The 9,781-nt window shown below is 38.9% G+C and overlaps 1 protein-coding gene across 3 annotated transcripts in view; it reads right to left on the bottom strand.

Moving 5' to 3' along the window:
- Positions 1 to 1,842: 1,842 nt before the first annotated feature.
- The window catches only part of sertad2b (SERTA domain containing 2b), a 33,256-nt gene continuing 25,317 nt past the window's right edge, over positions 1,843 to 9,781 (bottom strand). For 2 of the 3 annotated variants that reach the window (XM_043255604.1, XM_043255603.1), the window contains exon 2: positions 1,843 to 6,024. In XM_043255604.1, the coding sequence (XP_043111539.1) occupies positions 4,917 to 6,020 (1,104 nt within the window). In that variant the 5' untranslated portion in view covers positions 6,021 to 6,024 and the 3' untranslated portion in view covers positions 1,843 to 4,916. Of the gene's footprint in view, positions 6,028 to 9,781 lie in introns of all 3 variants that reach the window. The other variant, XM_043255601.1, reaches the window with a different exon arrangement.

The raw sequence follows: 9,781 nt of genomic DNA, 5'->3' as shown, positions 1-9,781 counted from the left end.
AGCTACAGTTTACACTAAACATTTGGACAACTATATTTCATGTCATGAAATAAATTTGCATTATGTCCAAGTTGTTTTAATATGCACTTCTCACTGTCACCTTTTCAAAAGGTTCTTTAAAAAGCACTTTGTAATACTTATGTATAAATAAGATAGACAAACTTTACTAATGTTACTGCCCCAGTGATATAGGCTTTGAGCTGTTTTACTAAATCTATTAAGGAATTAAATGCATATTTTAAATGAATGCTGTTTGTGTGCACATGGTATAACTGATAACTAATGGAGACCCGAATTCAAGGTTTGTCACAACACTGGCTGCTTCGACAGGTGTGTCAACTGTGTCAAAAAAAGATCAAAAAATCACTCTGGTGTATTCTGGTCCATTAAAAATTTCTGGCCTGGGACTAGAGCAAAAGAAGAGTATTTGAGACCCCCCCAAATCCTCAAAATAAAATACATTTTAATCATTAATGTAAAACTATAAAATATTCGTTTGTACAAAAATGTTTTTTTTTACCAGATGTTGTTATTTTTTCAGATTTATCATATAAAGCAAATACTTTTGGACCTATTTGTAACTTTAAGGTTATTTGTAAGGTTTAATCTGATGTGACTGGATCCTGAAAAGTGAGTCAGTCAGAGGTCAAAAGGTTAAAAAGTTAGAGGAATATACCTGTCTATGTAAACACTGATAAATTAATGCATACAGTTAACTGCTGTCAAAAAATCTGTCAAAGGGGTATTATTTTTAAAAAGTACTGAAAACCACTACTTTTTCATATTTGAAGACTTTTCATTAGTCATTTAGAAGCTTGGGTTTTCTCAAAAAACACAGAAAATGCGTAGTATAAACTTTACTTAATAAAACTGCAAACATTGCAGTATCTTCCAGTCATGCATTACAGTGAGCTGCAGTAAGGAAACATACATACTTTTTCTTCTTCTTCAGTTTGACCCATTTCTTCATGTAGATAAAACTGGGCCAACAAAGAACACTGAAGGGGAAGGACAAATACCAACTACAGCAAATTAGTCAGCTTTATGACACAGGCCCCATAACGCTTACTGGAAACAATACAGTATGAGAAGGCAAATATTTCACCCGCTATCTGCACATGAAACATGAAACTTGTTCAGAAGCTTGGCTATAAAGGGCCAGAAAATGAAAACAAGCCTTTTATGACAGCGCAGGATTGAAGTTGCGTCTGCAAACAGCTAATCTGAAAGGTTAGAGAGACACAACTAGTTGTTTTAGATATAGGAAAGAAAAACATAGTAAAAGTGAGATGGTCAGCGCGAGTGATCCTACAGCTCATACACTGACTCACCACTCTCATAAAAAGCAACACGATCCACCGGGGGAACAAAAATCTAGTTGACCTGCGATCAGTTTGGCCATGTTTTGTGCCGGCCATCCCCCTACACTTTACACAGACACTGCCACGTGCTAAAACTGTCCCTGCTACACAGCTGTGTGGCCCCAATACTGGAAATAGACTCCTGCTACCAGCTCATGAGTCATGGGTGCAAAATGGAGGCAACTGTTGATGCGGAGAAATGTCCGCTGCTTCATGCAGGGCAGCTGAATGAGTCAGAAATTAAACACCTCTACCTATTCATATGGTACAATTCTCTAAAGAACCATTTTTCTTATGCTGAGGAAATGTCCCAAGAACCACTGTGAAGAATAATTTTATCCACTGAAACGATTCCATGCATGTAAAAGGTTCTTCATGGAACAGATCCTATAAAGAACCACCACTTTTAAGAGTGTATGCATTCATTTTTTAATCTTTAATAGCAGCATGCTTTAGTGCGAAGAAAAAAGCAAACACGGAGTAATTTTTATCAATTTATTGTATGATATAAAACTAGAAAAGTAAGACTGTTTCAAATTCATAGACACGTCCATATTTTATATATATTCTACAGTCCACACCTTGATGCAAATACAGTGATCATCAGTTGATGGGTTATTTTTCTCAAAATGAATATGTTTGTAATATTGCATAGAAAAAGGCACAGCTCCAAGGCCTGAAGATACGGCCTTTCTTAATGAGCAGAAAAAGGGTTTAGACCCTCCACCACATGTTGTCTTTCTTTCTCATCACACACACACACACACACACACACACACACACACACACACGTATAATCCCAGTGGTCACTATCCTGAAACCACGCTAAACTTCCCCGAATGTGTGGTCTGAACCATGGGACAGTGAGATACCGTTAAAAAACAACAACCATTGTCATCAGAAATCATGCTGCCTTTCTCTTTTTTTTTTTTTTTCCTTTTTTTTTTTTTACATTTGGCATTGAGGGTTATCAAAAAGATTTTCCCAGAAATAGGCTTTGGAAGATTGAAATTCTGAAGTTTGTAGAGAATAAAGTATTGCTTCACAAACCCTTCCCTTGCACACGATCTGAAATATATAAAACATTAAATACTTATAATTAAATAGGGGCAGGGAGTGTTGACCTAGACGACTAGCACAAACACCACCCCAAATTATAATACAAGAAACTAAACAGACACAAAATAATGCATCATTAAAACAAAAGACGAAAAAAATGGCTTCCACCCCAATTAATAAGCAGTGATACATTCCCATAAGCATAATACATTCCTATCTCATATTCTGTACAAATTACAATCTGGATGTTAGCTTAACATCAAAAATAAATATATTTACACAGGAAACGAAAATAAATAACAAAACAAAAACACTCCAAATCCAAAAAAAATCCTATAATAAAGTAATATTAATCATAGTTTTGATTCCATAGATTTGTCCGCTCGGCTCGCATTCACTCATGTTTTCGATTCTCAGACGATCTCTCTTTTGAACTCTGGGTAGTAACAATCTAAATTGTCACCTCTGTGTTAGGTCTCTCTTACAGGAAGTTTATTAATGGTCACACTTATATGATAAATAACATTTCATTTAAAACCAAGCACTGTTTCCCCCCTCTCTGACATTGCACTCTACCTTTTTTTAAATTGATTCTTACCAGGAAGGCATATAATGCACAGTTTTTGTCGGTATGTATATTTCACGTTATTATTGTAAGCTAGATTAGTGTGACAAACGCCACGTGAAACTAATACAGCTGATATGATAAATGGTCCCTTTTCTTTTATGTCGGGTGCGCATAAAATAATCCTTCCAGACCTAATCTGACCAACATCTGTGGTTTACATATCAAGTGTTTATACTGTGTTGTCTATTGCACATACATGCAGAATACTCTCCTGTCACACCTGTGCGTAACTAAACTCCACCTGTAATGTGACCATTTCTACTGGCCAAAAGGACACTAAAACCCAGCAGGACAACAGAGAGAGAGTCTGATTGGAACATGAACAGATACCATTAATAAAACTCAAACAAACAATGGTATAAATAAGATCAAATAAGACCAAACCATACAAAAATCATCTGACATCTGTACAATTATGAGCTATAATCCTGCATGCATTAGTATGTTAACAGAAATGTACCGTTGTACTGGTGAGAGATGTAAATGAAAGAAATGTTTGGCAAACAGATGATGATGATGATGATGATGGAAAAAACAAAACTGAATAGCAACCATAAACTTTCTTGCCCGGTACAGTTTCTTTCCCATTTTGCATGAACAGACATGCATAGACCCTCTTGTTGTGCATTAGTGTAGCATTAGAACTGAACCAGCCACTCACTGAGTGATGATATAAAGCCAAAACAAAAGGACAAAAAAAAAGAGAAGTTACGACAATGCCTTGACACAGATAAAAAAAAAAAAAAAAAGGAAATGGCTGAGAAAAGTTGACAGTTTGCTTATTACTGATCTGAAAAGCATTGATTGCATACATATTTGTAGCATAAAGGGGTTTTAGCATTGGCTTTTCAAAGAAATGTATCTGTAAAACAATGTGCATCAGAACAAATGTTCACTTATTGCCAGCTGAGATGTAAACACATGGAAAATTATCATAAGAAATTTGGTTGGTTGACTGTAAATATCCGACCACTACACACATCCGTGTATAAATAATCCGGTAAAGCATTTTTCATAAATGTATGTTTCAGTAATTGAATGCTAAAGAGAGAGTTCACCTGAAAATAAAATCTCTTTACTCACCATGTCGTTCCAAATCTGTGTAACCGTAATTTCTTCTGTGAAAGCTATTTTAAAAAGACAGGTAAACAGGGTGCAAACAATATTTGACCCCATTGACTTGAAATATCAAGAAACTTTTATAGGTTTGGAAAGACATGAGAGTGAATAAATGGTGGACTATCCCTTTAAAGAACCTTAAAATGGAAGCAGATGAAAAAAATGAAAAATGACCACATATTAACAGACTACTTTAAATATTACTAAAGAGCAATAAAAACAGCTTTGAATAGAAAAAAAACTTTAAACATTAAATAACCAAGTTGCTCTCATTGTGCTTCATGAAGATGAAAGAAAAATATGAAAATAGGCTGCCGTTGCACATTCTTGCACCTGTATGCTGAGAAGGGAAAAGAGAGATGCTACTCCTCTGATAATCCATCTTGTTCGATTAGAAGTGATGATGAGGAAAATGAGACAAGACAAACAAACAGGAATTTAGCAAGTGGTCATAAATGATGAAGGCACTCAGATCTGCCAGAAGCCAAAGTGTGTTCTGTAAGATTTCTTCATGTTCATTTTTGGGAAAGGCAAGCACAGTGCATGCACAGTGTTGAGAAGTAGTACTGGGCAACATCACCATTAAAATGGACAATTTCCTTTGTTTTCAAAAACAAAACAAACACAAAACTGTACAAAAAAAGGCCCCAAACACTCACAAAGTGATTCTTCAGTTTTCGTTCTCAGTTCATATTTAAAAACTCTTTGATTGGTTTTGCATTTCTTCCCCAGTTCCCTTCCAAACCTGGTCATGATCCCACAAGCACCTCCATAATATGGTCCAGTTCGGTGAGGTCCATTTTGAAAGGCTGGTTCGAGCTGACAGCAGGAGCGCTGCCGCTGTAGGGCGAAAGAGTCTTGAGGAGCTCGTCCGCTGTCACCATGGGCGCCAGTTTCGAGGGGGCCGTGCCCGAGGACGAGGTGCAGGGGTCGAAGTCGTACATGGAGGTGTCAATGTCTGCAAAGAGGATGTCGTCCAGGGCCAGGTCTGTCAGGAAGCCCGAGGACGAGGCGGAGGGTGAGGTGCTCAAGTCCAGGCTGTTAGGAGGGAGAGTCTCTGGCTGGTTAGTGACCGCAGAGCGTTCCTCTGGCAGCGGGACCAGCCCTTCAAGCTTCGGGCTGCAGGGCTTACTGCAGTCTTTGGAGTCCAAGGCCCCTGAGTTTAAGCTGGGGGGACACAACGGCATTTGGAGGGACACTGTAAGGGCCGAGGGGGAGGTAGCACCGGGCGCTGATGTAGTTGTAGGTAAGGGTGAAGGACAGAGCTCCTCAATCTCATCCAGGGCTGAGGAGAAGCTGTCTCTGGCCACAGATGGAGGAAGTCTGGGAAGAGGAGGAGCCAGCGGAGAGGGTGATGTGCAAAGCGTGACACTGTCCTCCTCTAAAAGCGAAGCTGGGGTGAGGCAGGCATCTAAAGGCGCTGGGTTTGACAGCCCTGACGAAGGCGGTGTGAGGACCGGAGAGGAGAGTGCTGGCGACTGGGACAGCGGCGGAGATACCATGGACAACACGCTGAAGGCAGGCTGCGCCTCACGGAAGCCTTCATCCACGGGGTCGTTGGGGGGAGGGGAAGGGGGGAAGAAGAGCGGCCGCAGGTTGCCCTCCTGCTTCAGTTCGTCCTGGATGCGCCTCAACATGTTGTTGATGAGCACGCGCTTTTCCAAGCTGGGCTCGGTGAGGGCCCGGTGGTTGTACAGCTTCATCAGAGACATGTTGAAGATGGTCTGCCTCTGCAGGGTGTAGGAGACCTTCGAGAGCCCTTCGGCCGCTGCCCCGGGACCTCCCGCCAACGCTTTGCCTTCCAGCCCCTCTTCATCCTCATCTAGTTTCCGCTTTGCCCCTTTACCCAACATATATCTGCTTAGGAAGTAAAGAGAGACAGAGAGAGTGTTAGCCATACAGCCACTCATTACCTTTATGACTCACTGCTGTTTATCTCACCTATGACTCAGCACTAGTTCCATATAAATCTCTTGATCTACAGAAAAGTAACTAAAGGTAAAAACACACATTTCTAGAAACTCAGATGTTAAAGGTCTAAGTGCGTAATTCTTTCTATGTCGAAACACTTGTGGTCTTCAGGTAAAGTTCGAAACATCATATTTCTGAGTTCTGAACACATGAAGTTGCATTTTTCAACGAAAAAGTTGGCCTTGTAGATGAGTTGCTTAAATGTGACATTGGAATGGTTTACAATATAGACAACGTAAAATAATAGATCTATATATAAAAATAATAGATTTTTTTTTTAATCATTTTGAATTCAGATGGGTTTATCAATCACAATATAATTATTTTGGTAACACTTTTAAAAAAAGGTATCATTTGTTAACATTAGTTAATGCATTAACTAACATGCACAAACAAGGTACAGGTTTAATGACAGCATTAAATCTGCAGAAAAGTATAAACACTGTGATGCTATCAAAACATTGCTCTGTTTGTTTGAGAATTCAGAGCAGTCCAACAAAGCAGCACTGGCTCCAATGAGGCGAGTTCGGGGGCGGGGCATATGGTTTATCTGACTAATAGCAGTCAGTGGCTGTGTTTGATTATTTTTGTTATTCTGATAGATGCCACTAGTTCACAGAAACTGCACATTGCTCAATAACACCGTCCAGAATAACAAAAACCTTTTTAAAATTGATTTTTTTTAGGCTTTTCTGCATTTATTTGAAATCATGGAGAAAAGGTGTTAGGAAAGTACAGAAATCACCAGGGGAAATAGGACTAGAACAGCACTCAATCTTGACTCAGCATTTTGACAATTTCTCAAAATCAATTTTATGTTTAAAAGAGATAATCCACAACACTCGTAAGAGTTAATCTGGATAATTTTTTTTTTTTTTTTATAAACAATTTTTTATAAATTGTTTTATAAATGGGTATTTTTATAAAAATGTGTGTGAAACTATATAACCAATAGATGAATACAACAGTTGGCATGACCCAGTTGATCAGACTTGGTTAAAAATACAAGAAATTGTTTCGATAAACAGATTTGTGGCTTGAAGCTTGGTTGCTATGACATTGGCCTGCAAGCTGTTGTCATATTAGCATTCGGTGCCGTCGCTGGGGTGAGGGTACGGTCTTTAAGCATTTTGTCGCAAAGAGACCAAAAATGCCTCGCGTTACAACTGTGCCAAACAGATAAGGTGACAATATAGGAAGACACTCAGATGTACGCACAGTGTTTATGCAATCACAGCATCTCAAACAGGACATTAACGACAACAATAGCATGAGAATTTACCCTCGAGTTACGGGGAAAGACGTACTGCTGGAAATAACTGTACTGCATGAGCTGCTACCGCAGGAGCGTTTACAGGAATACAGTTCTGACTACTCCTTCCTGAGCCGTGCTGCAGCGAGGAGGGAGGCAAATGTGTGTCAGACTTTCAGTAAGTACTCACGGTAAGAATGTGTCACACGAGCGCAAAGCCCTGATCACTCCCTGCTTAAACACATGCTGGCTGCAGGAAGACAAGATCCAGCTGAGTGTTTGGTGGAAAAGGGGGACAGAGAAGAGGAGTGAGTGTGTGACCTATGCTGAGCTTTGAATGTTAGGCAGCTGTGTTCTCCTCTACTGTGCACTAGGTTCATGCTACGAGATTTAAAACAGATCACATAAGCCACCGTAACATTACGGTACACTAATTCGCCATTGCTCTGCAAGGAAAGAAGAAAAAGGATGGGGTTGAGACACCATTGACAGATGGACTGAAAAACTTAAAGTTGAACACTGGAACGTTTCACTGTGCTTACGTCTTAAACTGACTCAAATGTTGGAGATATTTTAGAAAAAAAGATCCTTTGATGAAAGGTTTCTTTCATGTATTGAAAAAAATCATTTAAATTTAATTTACTCATTTGCTAGCTGCTTTTATCCAAAACGACTTTCACTGTATTCGAATTATACCGTACATTTGATTAGTGCAGGATTGAACTTGAGATGTTGAAATTTATTGCACCACAATCTACCAGTTGTGTTGCATTAATACATTTTATTATTCTGTGATACTCTAGCATGTTTAAAACAGCATTTGCCACCTATTTTTCATAGTTTAATGCAACATACCTTAATCAAAAGCGGGGTCGGTAAGTATGTTTTTTAACGTTTTAGAAAGAAGTCTCTCATAATCAGCAAGAATGCATTGTTATTAGAAATTGCATTTTTAACAGTTATTGTGTTATAACAGTTCTTAAAAATGTAATTTGTTCCCATGATGACCAAGCTAAATTGTCACATGATCCTTCAGAATAGGATCATGTCACAAGATGATCAAAAGAATTTCCCAATATGACTGAATTCCTGATCTCATGTGTGTACATAATTTCAGATATTTTGTGTGTAAGGCAGTACAACCAGTAATGATGTTCACCTGACTATGGTTCATATGAGGACTTAGTGATGTCAGCGAGAATGAAAGCGGTTTCAGAAGTTATTACATTTTCATGAAAGATTATGAAGACTCGTTTTTTCCTTTAGAATAAAGAGTGCCAATGAATCATTCACAAAAAGACCATGAATATGGATTAAGAAAAGTAAAAAGAGCTGATTTTGATTTCACGCTAACTTTAAGGTCAAAACAAAGGTTATCAAGTAAAACATGTATGATTCATTTAAAACAACAGATCAGTCCTCTCTCTAGCTCACATGGAAAGGCAGTCAGGCAGTCAGGAGTGAGTGAGAGAGACGGAAAGAGAAGGAAGCCCGTTCCTGAGGCCTCCCCTCATTAGCATAAAGTGAAGCCCGGTAGCGGTAGGCAGCATTGCAGTGTGCTTGAACCTAATACAGGCTGACAGCCTCACGCACCCTAGCCCTGCCTTCACACACACACACACACACACACACACACTGCGCAGACTCAGATCTGTCAGGCAGCTCTTCTCACTCAGGAAGTGCAAGTGGCTGGGCCTGTTGCCTTGCTGCCTGTTACCATGACAAACACAGTCAGCTGGGAATCCACCCAAAGAGTTGACAAAGAGAGCGCGAGAGAGAGAGGGAGTTTGGGGGAGAAGAGGGGCTGAGGAAAGTTAAAGAAAGAAATGTTTCTCTTCTTACACTGTGCTGCTTCTGAGACGATGATTCTAAAACAATAAACGACTAGCTAGAGAGAAAAACAGGTTATGTCTGCCGGAGATGGATGTGCATTCCAAAGCATGGCGTTTACATGCAGAGCACACAAATAATTCATAAGATAGAGGGTTTATGAACAAGTAAACAAGATTTACAATCACATGCAGTCTAGTTCAGTCAATTTAGTGGGTGTGGGGGGGCAGATTATTGAGTTAAAAAAATATGTGGAGAGATATTTAAAACTATAGGCCATGAGATGATCACTAAAAACAAGTCTGAAGTGGAAAAATAACCCAATAAATAAATAAATAAAAGAATAGTGACATAGACATGAACTGATAGTCAAGATTTTAAAATTAAAATTGTAATATCCATAAAAATGTAGAATTGAATTAGAATTAGTAGTAGTAGAATAGGATTGTTATTGAAGAGATGAGTAACAGAAAATGACTCTAAGAATGACTCAAATAATAAAAATAGCATCTTACACTAAGCATCTAAAAGTCAAATATGTGATCAGATCTGATTGATTCA

This window comes from Puntigrus tetrazona, chromosome 13 (genome assembly GCF_018831695.1).
Source record: "Puntigrus tetrazona isolate hp1 chromosome 13, ASM1883169v1, whole genome shotgun sequence".
NCBI classification, from domain to species: domain Eukaryota; kingdom Metazoa; phylum Chordata; class Actinopteri; order Cypriniformes; family Cyprinidae; genus Puntigrus; species Puntigrus tetrazona.
The sequence above is the reverse complement of the archived record's forward strand: the minus strand, read 5'-3'. Positions and strand labels throughout refer to the sequence as shown.